The 22,148-nt window shown below is 35.6% G+C and overlaps 1 protein-coding gene across 3 annotated transcripts in view; it reads left to right on the forward strand.

Annotated features, from left to right (window-relative positions):
* The window catches only part of lili (LMBR1-like protein lilipod), a 434,111-nt gene that overhangs the window by 238,920 nt on the left and 173,043 nt on the right, over positions 1–22,148 (forward strand). For all 3 annotated transcript variants that reach the window (XM_090398849.1, XM_090398851.1, XM_090398850.1), the window contains one exon: positions 15,502–15,592. In XM_090398849.1, coding sequence (XP_090254975.1) covers positions 15,502–15,592 — 91 coding nt within the window. The remainder of the gene's footprint in view (positions 1–15,501; positions 15,593–22,148) is intronic.

Raw genomic sequence — 22,148 nt, forward strand, 5'->3', positions numbered from 1 at the left:
ATTTAACATTAAACCATCTTCCTGTACGTCTATCAATTCTAACTGCTTACTTACAACTCAAATAAACACCAAGTATTGCTTGATATAATACCCCATTGACACCATATAACTGTAGCACATTCAATAGCTTCTCTCTTGGCACCTTGTCATATGCCTTTTCCAAATCGACAAAACTTAAATACAGATCTTTGTTATATTCCCATGATTTCTCCACTATTTGACGTAAAGTGAAGATCTGATCCTGAGAGCCTCAATTTGACCTGAATCCAGCTTGTTCTTCACCAAGCTTTTCTTCCACAATTCTTCTCAACCGTTTCTCAAGTACACTTGCATATATCTTACCATGAACACTCAGTAGGGATATATCTCTGTAATTCTCACATTCAGTTTTATTTCCCTTTTTATATATGGGTACTATGAGATCTCTACTCCAATCATCGGGAATTCGTTCCTCTCTCCAGGCTTTCTTAACTATGCAGTGCAGCCATTGTAAGACTTTTATACCACCATACTTCAGCATTTCTGGTCAAATATCATCTACTCCTGCTGCCTTTCCACATTTCAAGCCTTTGATAGCTTTTTCTACTTCAAGTATGGATATGTATTCCTGACTGCATGCCTGGTCAGTGTTTTTCACCACTGTGCTGTCATCACTGCTTGATTCATTTAGCAGTTTTTCAAAGTAATTACTCCATACTTCAAGGATATCTTTTTCTCCCGTTTTCATGTCACCTTTATCATCTCTAACTCCTTTTACAGCACTCTTTCCTCCATTCCTAAGCTTCTTCAACAACCTCTAGAATATTTTGCCACCTTCGTGATATTTATTTTCTATGTTCTTGCCAAAGTCCTCCCATGACTTTGTTTAGCTAGTTTTACACACTGTTTAGCTTTCTTACATTTGTTTCTGTATTCTCTAAGAGCACAAGCTGACTTATTTGCCAGGAACTTTTGATATGCTTTCTTCTTTTCCTTAACTGCCTCTTTAACTTCCTGTGCCCACCCTGGAGTTCTGATTTTTCTATCCTTGCAGACAACCTCACCACATGCCTCTCTGGCTGAATCAATCATTGTTTTCTTCAAGGCTTGCCACTGAATCTCCAAGGTTTGGTTCCTGTTTTGAAACTCTTTCATTTTTTCTTCACTAATCTTTGTGTACTTTAATCTACAGTTCACATCTGAGAGCTGTTCAACTTTTATTCACTTTAAAACTTTCTTACATGTTATTCTTTTCAATATGAAAAGAATGACATGTTCACTTCCAATTTCAAATCCTCTGTACAATCTGGTGTCATGTACCAGGGAGAAAACATCACTATCAACAATAACATAGTCAATGAGACTTTCTTTATTTCTTGCCTCTTCTCTCCATCTGAATTTGTACACAATTTTTATATTGGAACATGGTGTTAGTAATAACCAGTCCATGTCCTGAGCAGAAATCTAACAAATATTTGCCATTATTATTAGTTTTGCTCTTTTCTCCCAATTTTCCCCAAATACTTTTATGTCTGACAATCATTTCCTACTCTTCTATTTAGATCCCCAACAAAGACCAACTTTTCCTTTTTCATTGTGTCAGTTGCTTTTTCTAAAGCCTCAAAAAATTCCTCCACTTCTACCTTAGTAAAACCTTCTGTGGGACCATAGGCACAAATAAGTTCATTGTCCAGTTCTCCGTTGTGATATTTGCCCACATCACTCTACTTGATACTTCTTGCCATTCAAGAAGATTAGCCTCGTATTTTGTGTTGAATACTATGGCTACACCTTCTTTTCCTTGATTGTCATTGCCTGAGTATAACATTTTGTATTTATTGCTCAGAAAGATCTCACCAGTTTTTGTCTTTTTTGTTTCAGTCACCCCTATTACGTCGATCTGGTACTTATCCAATTCCTCAACTAGCTCGTTTATTTGCCATTCAGACTTCTTATGTTGATAGTACCGATCTTTAACTCTGGTGATGTTGAGTATGGGTGTGTTTTCAGATTTGTTCCAGTAGCTGACTTTTCGCTGTTTGCCCTGGATCCCTGGTAAAAACAACGGGGGCCTTGTTTAACCGGGCGACGCCCCAGCCGGCTTGAAATTTTGTCCTGTTGTGCCATCATTTTGTATATTGGTTTAAGCCAATAAGAATACAATTTGGTCTGCTAAATTCCGAATTTCCAGCCCATCCTCGTTTGTTCAGTATCCAGGTAGATACCCAACAAGGTGCACCATGAGAAGGTGAGGATTGGACATTAGGTCAGGTAAGGTGATTGAAGAGTTTAGAGTGGTTGTTGGCATTAGTTGAGTGATAGAGACAGCATATAAATTTGGTAGAATGAAGTGGTGTGTTTTTAGTGAAAGTAGATCAAATTAGGAAATTTCAGGTTGGATACTCTACGTCATGGTACACTGCAGTGAATATATGCACAGTCCCAACCTCCAAGGTGAAGGATTTGAGTGTCTCCTTAAATCTGTGCGTGTGTGTGTGTATATATATATATATATATATATATGAAGTATATGAAAGTATAATGCATACTTTCTGAGGTATAGTCACTGATTTCTTTATTAGTTTAACATTGTCAACTCTCAGCATAGCAAACACCAATATAACGCACTTGCTCACTATTATGCCAAACTACTGTGGAGTCAAATTGGCAGAATGCTATTCTAAAAAAAAAAAAAAAATATCACTAGCAAACTACACCTGTACTTCCTACAACTGTTCTGTAGCAAGAATTGAATCTGGTATCTGGTTTCTGGGAAAATGTAAAAATATCCTTATTATTCAACCTTGTATATTTCCTTAACAGCTTTATGGACTTCAACTCAAATAGCCTGTTATTTGCATTGAAACCTTTATAAGAGTAGCCACTCATTCCTGATATCAGTGTTGCATTTCTGCACCTCTCTAGCACATCACTATCCTTTCTATGATAGCAACTTCAAACTTAAATATAGTACTCTAAATCAATGTGGCTTAAACTGTGTTTTGCAGAACTCTAGGGTTCTACAAAAACTGTAGAGGATTTTCCCAAACTGTGTTTGGGAAAAGCATTTTTAATGAATAAATAAGCATTTTTTTTATAAGTGAATTTTTATTCATTTCATGAATAAATATTTTATAGTGGAAATATTCTGAGAATAATATTCATGAATATGTCGAAAAGCTCAGACCCAGAACGCCTAATAACATCTGTGTATCATTAATTTTCACACATCGAAACCTTTCAACATTTGGGAAAGGGAATACTGCTGTTTATGACTGGTCATAAAAATTGCTTGCAAGCGGATTATAATAATGGGCACTGTATCCTCTGTTCTCAAAACTAAAGGAAATGACATCTGTGTTGCAAATTGTTAGTGACCAATCAGCAAGGAAGTATAAAGAAAATGTTTCCACTAAAATTGAAGATCAAGGTAGTCTTTATCTGGTTCTCAAATCTAGTAATACTGAATACTTTCATCACAAGTTCGTATTGTAGGGTTCGTATTGTAAAGTTTCGAAACTGTAGTGCCGGAATTTTTTAAAAGTAATAGGCCCAAAGATTTAAATTTTAATATGAATTAGAGACAAGGGACTTTGTTTAATTTTGGTTTTAAGAAATCTCTTATTGAAAGTATTTGTGACGCAACAGATAGTGAGTCATCCATCACCATCCTACAAAGCAATCTCCAGGATGTACAAAAGGAAGGGAAAACTACCAGCACACAGGAGAAAAAGTCTGCATTCACTCGTAAGTACTTATAATAATACAGTGATGCCTTGGTTAACGACGGTAATCCGTTCCAGGATTACCGTTGTTATCCAAGGCGCGATTCCCCGTAAGATTTAATTGAAAATCGATTAATTTGTTCCGGCTCCTCTCCACAACCATAGTACATATTAAAAATGCAGATAAAACTCTTTTAAAATGTCATAAAAATATGGTAAATATCATTTATTTATTATACAGTATATGTATTTGCTACAAAAAATTTAACCTTAATAAAATGAATTGTTCATGAAAGCAGTTTTTGATTATCAATCTTCACCAGAAGGACAATTGGGGCTCACTTCGGAATTTTTTGACAAACGGACCTGTAAAAAACATGTCTAGGGTTGTTTGCTTCTGCCTCTTTTTTAAAATATTTCTGAAAAACTGCATGGACTGTTCATTAAATAGATCTGCAGTTCTGATAACCTCAGATTTGTTTTGATTCCATTTCGTAGCAACATTTTTGATTTCAGCAGTCATAATTTGTTCTTTCTCTCCATCCTCATCTTCAGATGAAATTTCCATTTCCTTTTCTTCACATTGCTGCTTGAAAAGTTCTTTTAGCTCATCAGTAGTCAGTTCTTGGTCCTGCATCTCCAATAATTCTTCAACATCTTCTTCCTCTACTTCCAAGTTAAGGTCATGAGCAGTTTGCCACAATATCCTTTACCAATTTGTGTCCTTCATCTGAAGTTTCTTCATTACCAAAGGAATGACACAGTTTTCTCCATGCTGCTTTGAGACATTTCATTGTTACTTCTTGCCAAGCCTTTACAATTAGCCTAATTTCTATGACAATGTTGAATTCTTCCTTCCAAAATTGTCTTAAGGTTATGTTGGTAGCCTCACACATTTCAAAGCACCTGGTAAAAATTGCCCTTGTGTAAAGTTTTTTTAAAATTTGCGATTATCAGCTGATCTGTAGGTTGAATCAGAGATGTAGTCTTGGGAGGAAGAAAAATCACCTTGATAAAATCTAATTATCTGATAGAATCCAGTCTTTAAATTCTATTCTTGTGACCCAGGCTTTGCTGTTAGACTTCCATAAAACACAGAGATTGGATTTAGAGACATTGAAGTTTTTGAATGCTCGGGGATTCTCTGAGTGGTAGATTAACATTGGTTTTGCCTTGCAGTCTCCACTTGCATTTGCTGCTAAAAGCAATGTTATCCTATGTTATCCTAAACCAATGTTATTCATTGGTTTATGCCCAGAAAGTGTTTTTTCATCTTTTGTGATAAATGTCCTGTTGGGCATTTTCTTCCAATATAACCCAGTCTCATCACAATTGAAGACTTGTTGAGGTAGGTATTCTCCTTTTTCTATAATTCTTGTAAAGCTATTGACAAATTTATCTGCTGCTGCTTTGTCAGCACCTAGATGCCTCTCCGTGTCTGACCACACTATGAATTCCTGTTCTTTTTTTTAAGTTGTCAACCCAACCTCTGCTACCTTTGAAATCATCATCTACCTCAGAACTTGATCTTGAAGTCTTTTTTTTCAAAAATTGATAAATCTGTTTAGCTTTCTGTCAGATTGCATTTTGAGATGTAGTATCGCCTGCCATTTCTCTTTCTTTGATCCAAATTAGTAATAGATTTTCCATTTGCTCAAAAAGAAGCCCTCTGACATTCAACCTTGAAGTTCCCTTAACAACCTTAGCTATTATAAGTTCTTCTTTCTTAGCCAAAATGGTTGATATTGTAGAATGACTGGTTTCATATATTTGAGCTAGCTGCATAAATTTCACACCTTCATGATGTTTTGCTATTATTTCTTTCTTCTGTTCAATAGAGAAAATTTTTCTTTTTTTTTTTTCCCTCACCAGCCTTCTTTTTGGGACCCATTTTGTCACGGTAAAAAAATTCACTCTATAAAAAAAAAGATACACAAAATACGGTATTATTACAAATTGTACAACACTAAGACAAGGGATACAAAGAACATATCGTCACCTGAAAAAAAAAGTAAAAGTTCAAATAAAAAACTTTTTGAAATAAAAGTTAACAGTTAAATTTGAAACCTGCAAATTTTGACTTAGTGCATTTTGCTTGTAAGGTGACGATATTAGATACAGCACTTACCGTAACATACACTGATTAGTAGCTTATAGATACAACGATTATTATACAGATGAGATTTGATTTAGCCTTTTGATGGTGAACGAACAGTGAGACGCACCCGCTGACTTATTGTCTATATGAACCAGCACATAAAAAATAAATGCTTAAATACTCATTTTCATCGTAAAATGCATTTATAACCACAAATTTTAAAATAAAGCACAGTACACTACAAGAAAAGAAACAATAAACGGAAAACATAAGCAGCTGGCTATGATGGGTCAAACATATCTGAGCTTCATAGCAATGCTGCTTTGCTGTTCTCTATTCGACAATGTCTTCCCGCACGTGGCCGAGTGCGATCGGAAAATTCCGGTTTTTAGATCAGATAGAGGTTCACATAATCGAGAGTCGTTAACCAAGAGATTTTTTTCTTATAGCCACTCGTCGTTAACCAAGTACGTCGTTATCTGAGACTGTTGTTAATGAGAATGGGATATGTCAATGAAAATCAGGCATTAATTTAATGATGTTTATGTTTAATTGATGTTTAATTAATAAAAATCAGCTAAATTAACAATTAATTATTAATTAATACATTACAAAATAACTAAGCTGGTCCGTGAAAATGTCAGGATTTGTGAAGCGTTCCATCGTAGAAAAAGTTTGGGAAATGCTGCCTCAGAACATACTCATACTGTGACCTAACATCACTGTCATATAACAAATTTCATTGTATATCGTATCTGCAAGTGAAAAAACGAATGTTTCACTTTTAATTGCATGTAGTGGTTTAATAACATGTTTAAGGAGTCATATATGTGATAGTGTGACTTAAATAAAGCATTTATGTCAGATATGCAATCATAAAATTTAGAATAATTTTCACAAAAAAGTTATTTTGAATAGCTTGGTTTAAGGGAACACGCCAACCAGTTTGGTCATCGATCTACACAATTAAAAGTTCTTCCATTTCAGCAATAAGATGGCCTTGTTTATAGATAACTGTAGTATTAACTACTATAGCAGTTTTCACTTCACTAAGAGCAAAGATATTCACTAAGAATATCTGTTTTTAACAACTGTAACAATGGTAGGTCAAGGCAAGTTCAGCCTGTAGCCAATCTTAGTGTTTGATGCGCCATCACCACAAAATTTAATGGTTTTAATATTAGCATGTAATGTTAATAGGTTTACAAGTCTTCTTTTCAATGAAAGCAACAGCATCCCTTACTTTTTATCTACCATTATTAATAACAATAAAATAAAATAATAGTTATAAACAGGATATTATGGATATTATTTCTGGGAAAACTCCCATGTTACTCCTCTTAACAAACCTCCTCCATGTGTTCAGCCACACTTCCTCCATGTGTTCAGATGACGATGAAGCATAATCAAAACAGACCGCACCCCGTCAACCCCCTTCCCCCCCCTCTAAAAATCAGTTGCTGTTTTTAACCCCTTTCACCCTTTCCCATCCTATATAAATATAAAAAAACGCTCCACCCATCCCTTATAATATATGTTATTCAAAAAAAAACGGGTTTTTCCCATTCTATTTTAATTTTCCCACATTGTCTAATCCCCCCCCCTCCACACACACACACACACACACACACACACACACACACACACAATAGTTTGGACAACGCAGAAAGAAGAAAAGTCACAGCACCTAGAAGAAGGTATGTGCAAATTTCTCTTCCTTTAAGCTACATATATTTATTGGTAAATATACATCTACAATGCCCTAAGAACCCGTGAGTAAAAAGCCAATGACATTTAAACAGGGGCACTCCTAAACAGAAGCAGGCAAAATAGCCGTAAATGTAATAGTTATAACCAGTTTATAATTCAGTGAAATACCAAATCACAAAGAGAGATAATGGGCAATGATGTCATAAACAAATAGTTCATGCAAACTGCACATCATTTGATTCATGGGAGTCATGTTGCTAAAATTGTTGTGTGAGTGGATTTGCAATCATATAAATGGGCACTGTTCATAACTGTAAAGTGTTGTATGAGCAGATTGTCATAAGGCAGGGTAAATGAGGAATCAAACAGTCTTGTTTAGAGGATTAATTACATGTGTATGTCTACTAGCAAAGTTCTTGCAAAGCAATGAAGGAATCCTATTTCCATTACTGACTGTAATGCTTAGAAAAGTTCATAGATCATTTCAGATTTCAGCAGAAAAAAATCCTACCACCCCTGTATGAGGCCACCTAACTTCACAAGGATGTCTTCAGCCTTGTGAACTCCATTACTACTAAAATGCATTTCTAACTTCTGGCAAGAAAGAACTTGCTGCTCTTCCTCTTAATGTCAGCAATATCCAGTTCTCCAGACAAGATCAGATTTCTCTCAAGTTAGGCAGACTTATGCTTCTAATCTCTATCATTTTTCTATTCAAGGCACTACTATTTACTTATAGAACATTTGTACTGTATATATATCTTCTCATCCATGGAATATTGTTCCCACACTTGGGGTGACATACCAAAATTCTTCCTAAAAATATGTTTGATCTTATCCAGAAGAGGACAGCTGATGATCATCTTTATCCCTCCCTCTCTCACAGATTTACTCCAGTCACTTTTTTTTTCTTTTCTTTTCTTTTTTTTTTTTTTAAGACAAGCTTGTCTGATTAAGCTTTTACAAACATCCATTCCTATGATGGAATTCGAACCCACAACCTGTGGGCATGCTCTCCACTTGAACATCCAGGCCAGCATATATAAATCCTTTCTTAAAGACATCTATTTCTGGCTTATGTCTTCACAGGTATTTTAATGAACAGTTTTTTTCATCAATCTAGATAGTATCCCTGCATTTTCCTTCAAACCTACTTGAACCAATTTCTCTTTCTTTTCCATTTACCTCTTTGGAATAACAGCCTTCCTCATTGTTTTCTCCAAAGACTACAACCTCCAACTATTAAGAAACACATCAACAGATTCTTACTTCAACTTTTATCACCCAAAATTCTGGCTGCAATAAAATTGGTTAATGATGAACAAGATGTGGAATTTTACTGCTGGAAAGTGCGGTATTTTACAGGCTATATCATCTGATATTGTCATCGAATAACAGCAGCTGCCAGCCATGTAATGGTTAGTAATTTTTTAAAATAAATTTTTATCCATGAGACTTAAAGCAGGTGTATTATTGTGAATATTGAGTATTAGTAGCTTGCAGTATAAATGTTTTCATTTGTTTAGATATACAGTCATCCCTCGACTTGCGTTTGTTCGAGTTACTTCCTTTCGAAGACACGTTCGTGATCCCATAATGGAATAAATAACATTTTCGACTATACTTTCGAACAAGACGCATGCAAGCGTAAAGTAACAAGGTTTTTATTTAGCAACAATGCAGGCAACAGCACATTCAGTGGCAACCTCCCTCGGCAGTCGGCACTTGACTTCAACAGTTCCTCTGTTGATTTTGTATTTGAAAAAATATATTATTTGTGTATTTATCGTTAAATATTTCGCAATATTTTGTGCAACATGATCCCCTACATACCCAATTAGAAAACCTAGTGAAGAATCACAGAAAAAGAGGCGGGCAATTGATGTTAAAACAAAGTCGCAAGTTTAACAATAGTGACGAAGCAATGACAAGGTCCAACTTCCATCATTCATAGAGGACCTGAACCCATAATCACATATCTCTTAGCTCTATGACCATAACCGTTAAGGCACTAAGTCTCTTCAACATTTTGAAGGAGAGAGTAGGATCCGACTACAAATTCGACACTTCTTCCGATTGGTTCATGAGGCTGGCAAGGAGTTTGTGGAGAAATCGGATAAAATTATTTGGAGGAAAATTATTTGCCACAGCAAATGTTTAATATGGATGAGACCTTGTTTCGGAAAAAATGACCGAACTGACAATTCATCCACAAAATGCTAAAATCTATGCCTGGTTTCAAAGCTTTTGAAGACCATGTTACGATTCTGTTAGGGGGTAATACATACTCTTCCAGTTCATTAGTGGATATAAAAGAAGTTGTGAATGACTCAAAAATTGTTCGTGGATGCCTTAATCAACTGTTATACTAGTGAAATGGAAAACTATTCTGTGAAAGAAATTTAGAATTAAAAATTTTATTAATTTTAGATAATGCTCCAGTTCATCCGTTTTATATCCGTGATCTTCAAGTTCAAGGTCGTGTTTCTCCCTCGAAACACTATTTCATTGATCCAACCGATGGATCAGGGAGTTCTAGCAGTGTTTAAGGTTTATTATCTACGGAGAACTTTTTCACAAGCCATTTCTGCTGATGAAGGAAATGACTAGACTCTCATGCAATTCTGGAAAGCATTCAATATTTATCGTGTTATTAAAAATATTGTTTTAGTTTAGGACAAAGTGGTCTCTCAATGTATGAGTGGCATATGAAAAAAAGACAAAAAAGGATTGTGCACGATTTTGGAAGATTTTAAAAAAATGAAGAACTTTGTAAATTAAGTGAAGAAGTAGAGGGCCTAGCAAACAACCTGAATCTCGAAGTGAATGATGTCGACATAGTTCAACTCATAGGAAGTGCACCTGAAAAGTTCACCAACGAAGAATTGGTCAAACTGGAGGAACGGAGTGTTGCAGAAGAGGAAGAATGAGAAAAGGAAAAAGAAAAAGAGAAACAAGGAGAGGTAATTAAACAATTCACAGTGAAGGGTCTTGCAGAAATATTTTCTGCAGTTTTAACACCAGATTTAACATTAAACCATCTTCATGTACTTCTATCAATTCTAACTGCTGACTTACAACTCAAATAAAGACTTAAGTATTGCTTGATATAATGCCCCATTGACACCATATAACTGTAGCGTATTGAACAGCTTCTCTCTTGGCACCTTATCATATGCCTTTTCCAGATCGACAAAAACATAAATACAGATCTTTGTTATATTCCCATGCTTTCTCAATTATTTGTTGTAAAGTGAAGATCTGATCCTGTCAGCCTCTATTTGGCCTGAATCCAGCGTGTTCTTCACCAAGCCTTTCTTCCACAATTCTTCTCAACCTTTTCTCAAGTATACTTGCATAGATCTTGACAGGAACACTCAGTAGGGAAATAGCTCTGTAATTCTCACATTCAGTTTTATTTCCCTTTTTATATATGGATACTATGAGAGATCTGCTCCAATCATCGGGAATTCGTACCTCTGTCCAGGCTTTCTGAACTATGCAGTGCAGCCACTGTAAGACTTTAATACCACCATACTTCAGCATTTCTGGTCGAATATCATCTACTCCTGCTGCCTTTCCACATTTCAAGCCTTTGATGGCTTTTTCTACTTCAAGTATGGATATGTATTCCTGACTGCATGCCTGGTCAGTGTTTTTTACCACTGTACTGTCATCACTGCTTGTTTCATTTAGCAGTTTTTCAAAGTAATTACTCCATACTTCAAGGATATCTTTTTCTCCCGTTTTCATGTCACCTTTATCATCTCTAACTACTTTTACAGTACTCTATCCTCCATTCCTAAGCTTCTTCAAAAACCTCCAGAATATTTTTGCACCTTCTTGATATTTATTTTCTATATTCTTGTCAAAGTCCTCCCATGACTTTTGTTTAGCTAGTTTTACACAGTGTTTAGCATTCTTCCATTTGTCTCTGTATTCTATAAGTGCACAAGCTGACTTATTTGCCAGGAACTTTTGATATGCTTTCTTCTTTTCCTTCACTGCCTCTTTAACTTCCTGTGTCCACCATGGAGTTCTGATTTTTCTATCCTTGCAGACAACCTCACCACATGCCTCTCTCCTGCTGATTCAATCAGGGTTTTCTTCAAGGCTGGCGACTGAATCTCCAAGGTTTGGTTCCTGTTCTCAAACTCTTTCATTTTTTCTTCAATAATCTTTGTGTATTTTAGTCTGCAGTTCACATCTTAGAGCTGCTCAACTTTTATTTGCTTTAAAACTTTTTACATGTTATTCTTTTCAATATGAAATTCAATTTTATTCTGCTCAAAACTAAATAGTGATCAATTCCAATTTCAAATCCTCTGTACGCTCTGGTGTCCTGCACCAGGGAGAAAACAGCACTATCAACAATAACATAGCCAATGAGACTTTTCTTATTCCTTGCCTCTTCTCTCCATGTGAATTTGTGCACATTTTTATATTGGAACATGGTGTTAGTAATAACCAGTCCATGTCCTGAGCAGAAATTAACAAATATTTGCCATTATTATTAGCTTTGCTCTTTTCTCCCAATTTTCCCAAAATACTTTTATGTCTGACAATCATTTCCTACTCTGCTATTTAGAACCCCAACAAGGACCAACTTTTCCTTTTGCATTGTGTCAGTTGCTTTTTCTAAAGCCTCAAAAAATTCCTCCACTTCTACCTTAGTAGAAACTTCTGTGGGGCCATAGGCTCAAATATGTCTCGTTGTCCAGTTCCCCATTCTCATATTTGCCCACATCACTCTACTTGACACTTCTTACCATTCAAGAAGATTAGCCTCGTATTTTGTGTTGAATACTATGGCTACTCCTTCTTTTCCTTGATTGTCATTGCCTGAATGTAACATTTTGTATTTATTGCTCAGAAAGATCTCACCAGTTTTTGTCTTTTTTGTTTCAGTCACCCCTATTATGTCGATCTGGTACTTATCTAATTCCTCAGCTAGCTCCATTTCTTTGCCATTCAGGCTTCTTATGTTGATGGTACCAATCTTTAACTCTGATGATGTTGAGTTGGGGTTTGTTTTCAGATTTGTCCCAACTTGTTTAACCCGGCGACGCCCCAGCCAGCATGAAATTTTGTCATGTCCTACCATCATTTTTTATTTTGGTTTAACCAATAAGAATACAATTTGGTCTGCTAAATCCCGAATTTCCAGCCCATCCTCGTTCGTTCAGTATCCAGGTAGATACCCAACAGGGTGCACCACGAGAAGGTGAGGATTGGACATTAGGTCAGAAGCCCTGATCGGTTCTCAGCATTCCTTTAAAGGCTATGTGGAGGTCTCCTCTCAGTTATACAGCTTTGGTCGTTGACTTGATGTATCAACTTGTGTCCGAACCGACTAATGTCCTGAATGATGGAATGGAACCCCGATCAAGGGATGACTGTGTGTGTGTGTGTGTGTGTGTGTGTATATTGGATTGGCAAATAAGTTCGATCTGTTTATGTGTTAGTACAAGTTTATGCCGCTTTGCCTGTCCCTGTTGTTGCTCTGTGAATGCTATTGTGCTATTGAAAGGTGGCCTTTCAGTGAATTTTCATTCGGCCTACTTCAGTTTTATGTGTGTAACATATATTTAGAAATGGAAGGAAATAACGTACATTACTGGCATATTTTGTGGTTTTTATGGAGGCCCATAAAAAATATGCAGCTTATATGGGGATGGTGCCTTAACAGAACGCGTAAAGTGGTTTGCCATATTCTGTTCTGGAGATTTCGACGTCAGTGATGTGTCTTGCTCTGGTCCCACAACGGAGGTTGAATCGAGTGTTGTGAAGGATATCGTCAACAAAAATTCATCACAAACAGTGCGGGAGATTGCTGCGGTACTGAACATATTCTATAGAAGCGTTGAAAATCATTTGCACAAGCTGAGATATGTTTCAAAACTAAGTGTTTGCGTGCCACATGAACTGACTGAGGCCAATATAACTACTCGCATATCCATCTGTTATTCGCTGCGACATCGCCAAGAAAATGATCCATTTTTGAAGCGGATGATTACCAGAGATAAAAAATGGGTCATGTACGATAAAGTGGTATGTAAAAGATCATGGGGGGACACAAGAGTGAGCCGCCGCAAACAACCTCGAAAGCAGGATTGCACCCGAAGAAGATCATGCTCTCTGTATGGTGGGATTATGAAGGTGTTACCATCAGGCAGAACGATTGATTCAACTGTCTATTGCATACAGTTAACGCGACTGGCCTTTGCATTTAGCACAAAACGTCCTGAATTGGCAAATTGGAAAGGAGTTGCATTACATCACGACAACACCAGACCCCACACATCGTTAACAACCTGGAGTAAATTGCTACATCTTGGCTGGGATGTTTTGCCACATTCTCCGTATTCACCAGACCTGGCACCTTCTGATTACCACTTATTCCGATCATTGCAGAATTCTTTGAACGGGAAAACTTTTGCTAATGAGGAGGCTGTCAAAAGACACCTGGATTAGTTTTTCGCCAGTAAACCTCAGGAGTTTTATGAATGCAGCATAATGAAGTTGGTGGACAGATGGCAAGAGGTCATTGATAAAGAGGGTCAATATATAACTGACTAGTATGTATTTATATATATTAAATAAAATGTCTTTCATTCCAAAACCGAAGGAACTTATTTGCCAACCTAATATATATATTTAATTTTATGCAATTTGGGAATTCATACTGAGAAACTTAATAGGTCATCTTTGCTCCCATACATAATTCTGGATATCAGTTCCTTTTACAAGAAATTGTCATTTAAATTCTGATTAAAAATATGTTTACATCATTTTTTTTTAATGTTATTGAGATTTAGCATATAAAAATTCATGTAACTTTACTATGTTCAAATATTCTGCTATAAATTTAGATGTCACATGTTGTGCGACATCATTACGTACAGTAGTGAACAAACTAATCTGAACACTAACATTTTGAAGAAAAATTTTAATTTCACAAGTAAATCAGTACAAAAATGAAATCCAACTTTACCTAATAATTTATATGTGCTGCTCTGGTCTTAAAAAGTTAATTAATTTGGTTAGGCATAGGCTCCACCAATGCAGAACATATTTTTATTATCAAAACCATACTTTTACAATAGATTGTATTAACTTATCCTTTGTATCAAAATTTAATTTTCCGATTCACTATGGCCCACAAATTTTCTATTAGGTTAATGTCAGGAAAGTTACCTGGCCACTGAAACAATTGGATGTTGTGATTTTTGAGGAACTCTTTCACTTTTTTGAAGTGTTACATAGAGCATGATCCTGCTTGAAGATGAGTTGTTTGTCTTTCTGGATCTGTGGGACCACTCTTTTCTCCAATACTTTTATGTATTGATCACTTTTCATCACACCGTCAACAAGCACAAGTGATTCTGGACCATCATGTGTAAAACACAACCCCAGAACATATTTTTAGCTGGGTGATAAGGAGATTGTTGAAGGTGGGTGAAAGAAGTCTTCTCAGCTGTTGATTTGCAAACATAGGGTACTCACTCTCCTGTAAACTATCTTGAGTAAGTGTAGTTTTCCATTTTTGCCCACATATTCCTTTTCTGTCAGGAGACAAGGTACCTGTCTCCCTAAACCTCTTTAAAATAGCATGACAGTACCCAGACTAACATTATGCTCATTGGCAATTTGTCTTTGGATCATTGATGTGTGCCAAGGAAGAGTATATATTTTTTTCTATGCTTTCTTGGAGATGTATCCATTTCATAGCTACACAAAATGAATAGTGTAAACAAGTTGAATAAAACACTATTTCAAATTTCAAGCCCTACAACGACTATTTCAACTTGTTTACACTATTAAAAAACACAAAACTATTAGTAAACATCATAGAGACAGTTAAAACATGCAGCACTCAACCAAAATCAAAAACTTGGTGAAAATTCAGCTTGTTTGGATTATTTGTTTGCTACTGTATGTGCACACCATTTTTGAAAAATTTTTGTTGATGTGTTTTTGTAATTACAGTTTCTTAGAGATATCCAAGAAGAATATTATATGGCTATGTTTGAAGAAGAAGATCTTACAAGAAAGTTAATAACTGCTCCACATGCAAGATGTGAGTGCTTTAACATTGTTCTAACTTATTTAACCAAATAATTATGATGTAAGTCATATTAGGGCCCTGTGCAACAATTCAGTCTCATATTCCAAGTTGCATCAAGATATCATTTGACTGCTCGCATAATGTTCCCCAATAAAAGGAGGGGGGGGGGGGCCTTGAATTATTATTACAGTTTTTGCATGAATGATGATTAAGAAAATGCAAAATTTTGTGATTATTGGTATATTCAAGTGCCTGAGATTTTCTGTATTAATGTTGCTCTCCTTCCATCTGGTTTCTGGCATTCTTGTAGGTGAATTATTGATGCATTCTGATGCCATTTGTCAGTAGCCATCTAATCAAAGTTTCACCATACATAACTTGCTTGGTATAAAGAAGATTTAAATTTATTCTGAAGAATGCAAGGAATTTTATTATCCTTCGTTTTTAGGCCAGACTAGGTTGTTTAGTCATGTTTCTGTCTCTCACTCATTGCTCAAAACTTCCTGTATTCCTCTTTCAAAACAAGTAAACATGCCTAAGAATGCTGCGGTTTGATTTCAAAGACCAGAATTTTAACCTTGTAAGGATTTGGTAGGAACTTTTAATAAGGACTTTGCACCTAAAGGCAACTTAGCAAATGGCATATGGAGAAGCAGTTTTTTTTTTTATTGTGCATGAACTGGATGGAAAACATATGCAATTAACATAAATTTGTATTTTTTTATTTCTCATTTATTTTTTAATATCATTCCTGCACAAATGGTTGCAGAACCTATACTAAAAATTAGTGCCATGTGTTGCAGACAGGAATTAACAGAGAAGGAATCTGTTGAAGTTCTTTTTAAAAAGATGGAAGTTGTAGTCTCTCTGAGGAATATTTCATTGGATATGGCTCAAAGAACAGAAGTGAGTTGAAGAAACATTGAGTGGGATTAGCAGATTCACTGGGTTAGTAGTTGAGCATTAGATAGAAGTTAGCCAGCTGTTGCTCCCATTACAGTAGTTTGAGTTAGAATAGTGGATGCCAATTTTGCCAAACAGTACCTTTGGAGAAATAAGTATCTGTAGAAAAGGCACAATGCAAAAATGATTCTCTGTGAGACAGTGGGCCAAAAAGAAAAAGAAAAGAGAGAGAGAGAGGCACACATTAGTTAAAATGCACTCTATTGGACAACATCAAGAATTTTTAGTGCATCAACCCAAAAGTAAGACCACTGTTCTAAGGTTGGGTAGATTTTGGGATTTGTACAGAGTTAGTAGTTTTTATCAGTTCCATTGTATGTAGAATAGTCTATAGCGCATTAATGCTATGTGTGGGATACTGGTAAAGGTTGGGAAATGAAGAGTTTGACATTTTTCTTTCAAAAAAAACTCTTTAAGGTTGTTGGGGAACGCTGTTCTGAAGCTGGAATTAAAAGAGGAAGAGAATCAAGTTCAGTGTGCGTGCAGATTCACTGAAAAGAGATAAGGGATGTTGCAGATTTTTTTTCTTGTTTTAACAGGCTCAATAGAAAGTGGAGGAATGATGGTTGTCATTTCATTGAAGCAGTGACCATGGAATTGCCTGTATAAAGAAGACACAGCTGAAACAGCGTGTAAGATAGAGGCTGAAGTGAGTCGGTGAAAGAAGGGTCATCTACAATTCGAATTGCTCTCCTCTGAACAGCAGTGAGAATTTTTAGAGAGGTTTTAAGTACACCACCCCAAATATGTAAACAGTACACTAAGAATTTGGAATTTATTATTATTATTATTATTATTACGGGCTACTCCATGGAGTCCTTAGACTCATTGAGGGAGGCCCTAAACATCATGCACTATCCAACATTTGTGCGGTACCTATCATACTTTGCTTTGAATTCATTCAAAGTCATGGCACCCACAACAGACTCTGGCAACCTATTCCACTCATTCACCACTCTCCAAGCAAAAAATCTAGTTTTAACATTCTTGCTAACTACACTCTTACTCAGTTTCCAAGGATGGCGCCTTGTTCTCCCACTACCAGACCTGTTCTGAAAAATTTCCTCTGAATTAATCTGGTAAAACCCTTCAGTAATTTCTATGTCTCAATCATATCACCCCTTTTCTGCCTATCAACCAGTTTCTGTATCCACAAATCTTCAACCTGTTCTCGTAACATTAATTCCATAGACCTGCCACCATCTTGGTCACTCACCCCTGAATAATCTTCACCTCTTCCTCATTGCCAAGAAATCCTGGTGCCCAGATCTGCACACAGTAGTAGTCAAAATGGGGTCTTATCAAGGCTCAGTAAAGAGAAATAATAACTTGCTTGTTTCTGCTCATCCAAGTATTCTTCTGTAACGAAGTAATCTGATGAGCTACTTTAGCCACTTTTGCTATGTGCCCTCTAAACTCCCTATCCACGTACTTCCAAATCTCTAGCTTCGTCAGTTTCCTGGAGCACAATTAAATCAGTGTCGTATACAACTGGTAATCTTTTCACCCCAAAATGCATAAACTTACACTTCACCATATTAAACTGACATCCATTCTCCTTTGCCCAGACTGCCAAATCTATCCTGCAAAATTTTAACATCATCTGTATTAACTATTGGTCTACTCAACTTTGCATCATTGGCAAACAACTGAACAATTCCTTTCAGATTCTTTTCTGTATCATTAATGTACAATTTAAACAGTATGAACCCAAGAACAGATTCCTGTGTCACACCACTAATCGCAGGCCTTCCTTAGGACTCTATTCCTGAATAAACTACTCCCTAATATATCTCTCCATCAACCACCCTCTTATCCACCTCATCAAACCTCTATTCGTCCCGTGTGCTGTAGTTTACTTATTAGAATTCCATGTGATATCCTGTGAAATTTGCAAAATCCAGCCATATCAGTGTAAACCCTTTACCTTTATCCAACTCAGCTGTCACTGTATTATAAAACATAAGCAAGTTACTGAAGCATGACCTACCCTTCACAAAACCACCTCTCCATACAGCATTCCATTTATGTCTATCCATTCCTGTATCTTGCTCTTGACCATCTTCTCCAGTATCTTAACAACAACTTCTGATATGCTGATCACTCGGTAATTTGCTACATCAGTCTTCGAGCCTCCTTTATGCAATGTTATTATTTTCTCCTCTTTCCAGTGGCATACCATAGGGCTCTGTTCTTGTGTTCCTGCACACAAGAATTAATACCATTAATTTGTACATTAATGATATAGGAAAGAATCTGAATGGAACTGTTCAGTTGATAAGCTTAGGTGTTGATGGTTATTCATGACTTATTTTTCACGGTATTAACAACACCACACACACTTTTATCACAAAGATGTTTTTTTAACGCTTATATTTTGCCGATTTGCTCTGATGATGCTGAATTGAAAATCAGAGAAATATAAGTGTTAATAAAACGTTTGTGATAAAAGTGTGTGTGGTGTTGTTAATACCGTGAAAAATAAGTCATGACGAACTGTTCAGTTGTTTGCCAATGATGCAAAGTTGGGTAGGTCAGTAGTAGTTAATACAGATGTTAAAATTTTGCAGGATAGACTGGGTTAGTGAGAATGGATGTCAGTTTAATGTGGCAAAGTGTAAAGTTATACATTTTGGGTAAAAAAAAAGATTACCAGCTGTATACCACATTGATTTAACTGTGCTCCAGGAAACTGACAAACCCCTTAGGACTAACCCAGACCTGGTACTTAGATTAAACAATGTGGTCTAGTGCACTGAAAATTCCCTAGCACCTTCACTTAAAACTCTAGCTTGGTATACCATCTAATCCCGTAGCTATATTCACATCAAGGTTCTGCAATAGGCTATGTACCTCCATTTCATTTTCCTCAGTTCCCATATAAGTCTTTGCCTCTCTTGTTACTGCGATATCTCCACCTGGATGATATACAGGTATACCTTGCTTAACGCAGGATTTGATTAATGCTGTGAAATTAATTGTGACAATCCCTTTATATATAAGTGGCAAGAATTTTAATTTATGTGCCTTTAAACCAAAATTCCATTAAATATGACATCATTGCTACAACCCATGGACATGGATGTCATTGCAACTTTCAAAGCATATTTTCTTAAAAAGACATTCTCAAAGGCAGTAGAAACAACAATGAGAGAAAACGCGATTCATCATCTCATCTCATCCGATTGGTAATGGGTTGAGTCCACTAAGAAGAAAGGTTCACTTATCGCGATCTTTAGCCATCTCAGTCATGACTCTATAGCTGGGTAGATGTGAATGTTCTTTCAGCAACTTTATCCAAGTACTTCTTGGTCTGTCTCTAGGTCTTTTTCTTCCAATATATCCATTCAGAGCTAAATATGGGAGTCTATGAGGGGGTCATTCTCTGAATATGACCAAACCATCTCAGTTGATGCTTAATGATTGTATCTATTATATTATCTGGGAAGTCTAAATCTGTTTTGACTTGATCATTAGTCTTGTGTTGCATCCAGTGGGTGTTATTAATTTTTCTGAGGCATTTCATTTCAAATGCTTGAAGTTTCTTGATTGGTTGTTGAGTTAATCTCCAGGCTTCTGAAGCATAAGTAGCCATTGGGATAATAATTGTTTTATATAATTTTAATTTTAGACTTGTTAGGATTTTTTTAGTTTTCCATATTTTGTTTAGTTTATTCATGTTGGTCCAACCTAGGTTTAGCTTGTGTTTTACTGTTTCCATATTGTTGAGGTTACTAGATATAAGACTGCCAAGATAAACATATTTATTAACTTGTTCCAGCAGGTGATTTTCAAGATTTATAGAAATATTTTCTTCTTCTCTACCTATCTTCATTATTTTTGTTTTATGAAGATTTATTTTCATACCATAAATTTTAAAAGAGTCATTTAAAATATTAATAGTTTTTTCTAGCTGTTGTTTAGAATCTGCTAAAATAATGATATCATCCACGTATTTTATGTGATTAATGTTGGTACCATTGATTTTTACACCCAGTTCATCGGCTATGGTTTTACAGACTTCTAGGAAGAGGATAAAGAGTTGAGGTGAGAGAGGACATTCCTGCATTACACCTTTCTCGACTCTGAAATTCTCGGTTTTAATGTTGTTTGTTTTAACAAAAGCTTTGGTATCTCCATAATAATTTGTAATAAATGTTAAAATATCAGAATCCATTTTTACGTTTTTTAGGATAGTAATCAATTTGTTTCTATTAACTGAATCAAAGGCTTGCTTAAAATCTATAAAACAACAGTATACGGCAGGTTGTATTTCCAATATTTTTCTGCTATATTATTAATGGTGAAGATATGGTCTATAGTGGATCTATGTGGCCTGAATCCTGCTTGATTTTCTTCTATGATTTTTTCTGTAAGCACCTGTGTTCTCTTGTATAATTCGAATGAATAGTTTATAACTATGACTTAAGAGTGTTATGGGTCTGTAATTTTCATATTCTTTTGTCTCCTTTTTTGTGAATTGGTATAATAATTCCTGTTTTCCAGTCAGTTGGAATTACTCCAGTATAAAGAATTTGATTAAATAAATTCATTAAGAAATTAATGGCTTCCTTGCCACCATATTTCCATAGTTCTATAGATATTTCATCTTTACCCGTAGCTTTTGAAAGTTTCATTTGGTTTATTGCATTTATAATTTCTGCTGAGGTTATGGGTGGTGCCTTTTCATATATCATCTTTTCTGTTATATTTTCCTACTCCTCCTATTCTTTTTGAAATAATGTTTGATAGCAGTCCTTCCAAATTATTCTAATATTTTGTATTGACCCAGTTTCCAGATTTTATCAATTTTGTTTTTAAGATTCTTATAATGTTGTTTATTTTCTTCTGTATTTTTTATATTTAATATATGCTTTGCTGTTCTTTTTTCTTCTAAAGTACTCTTAGAATTTCAGGGGTTATCCATTCATGACTTGGTCTTGATGTTGTACCACGTATGTTTCTTGCAGTACTTATAACAATTTTTTTACCTTGATTCCATGTATTTTCTATATTGTCATAGGATAATCTTCTAAACTCATTTCCTATTAGTGTTTGATAATTATCTTGCATAGATTTCTCTTTCAGTTTTGACAGGTCCACTTTGTTGATAGGAGCTTGTGATTTACAATACTTGAATTTTGGTTTAATTTTTGCTGTTAGCAGTTCATGGTGAGTGTCGAAGTCTGGAGTTTTTAAAGTTCTAACATTTTGCACTGATGATTTCCCAATTACGTTTGATTATAATGTAATCAATACAGTTCTTTGTTGTACCATCTGATGAGGTACATGTATATTTATGGGAAGGTCTATGGAAAAAAAGGGTGTTACAGATAAATGAATTATTTGCTTTACAAAATTCTAAAATTCTTTCACCTCTTTCATATCTGTTATCAACTCCGAACCTGCTCATAACATCTTCCATGCTTGGGGTGAACTTCCTAATTTTGGCATTGACATCTCCCATCATCACTATTAATATATCTTTCTTATTGGTCTTGTCTATTAGATCTTGCAACTTATCATAAAATGTATCAATTTCTTCATCTTCATGTGACTGGTCAGGGGGCGTAGATGTGAATAATTTTAAAGTGAACATTTTTTT

Source organism: Typopeltis vanoorti, chromosome 10 (assembly GCF_054136105.1).
Source record: "Typopeltis vanoorti isolate ZY-2024b chromosome 10, IOZ_Tvanoo_1.0, whole genome shotgun sequence".
NCBI lineage: Eukaryota > Metazoa > Arthropoda > Arachnida > Uropygi > Thelyphonidae > Typopeltis > Typopeltis vanoorti.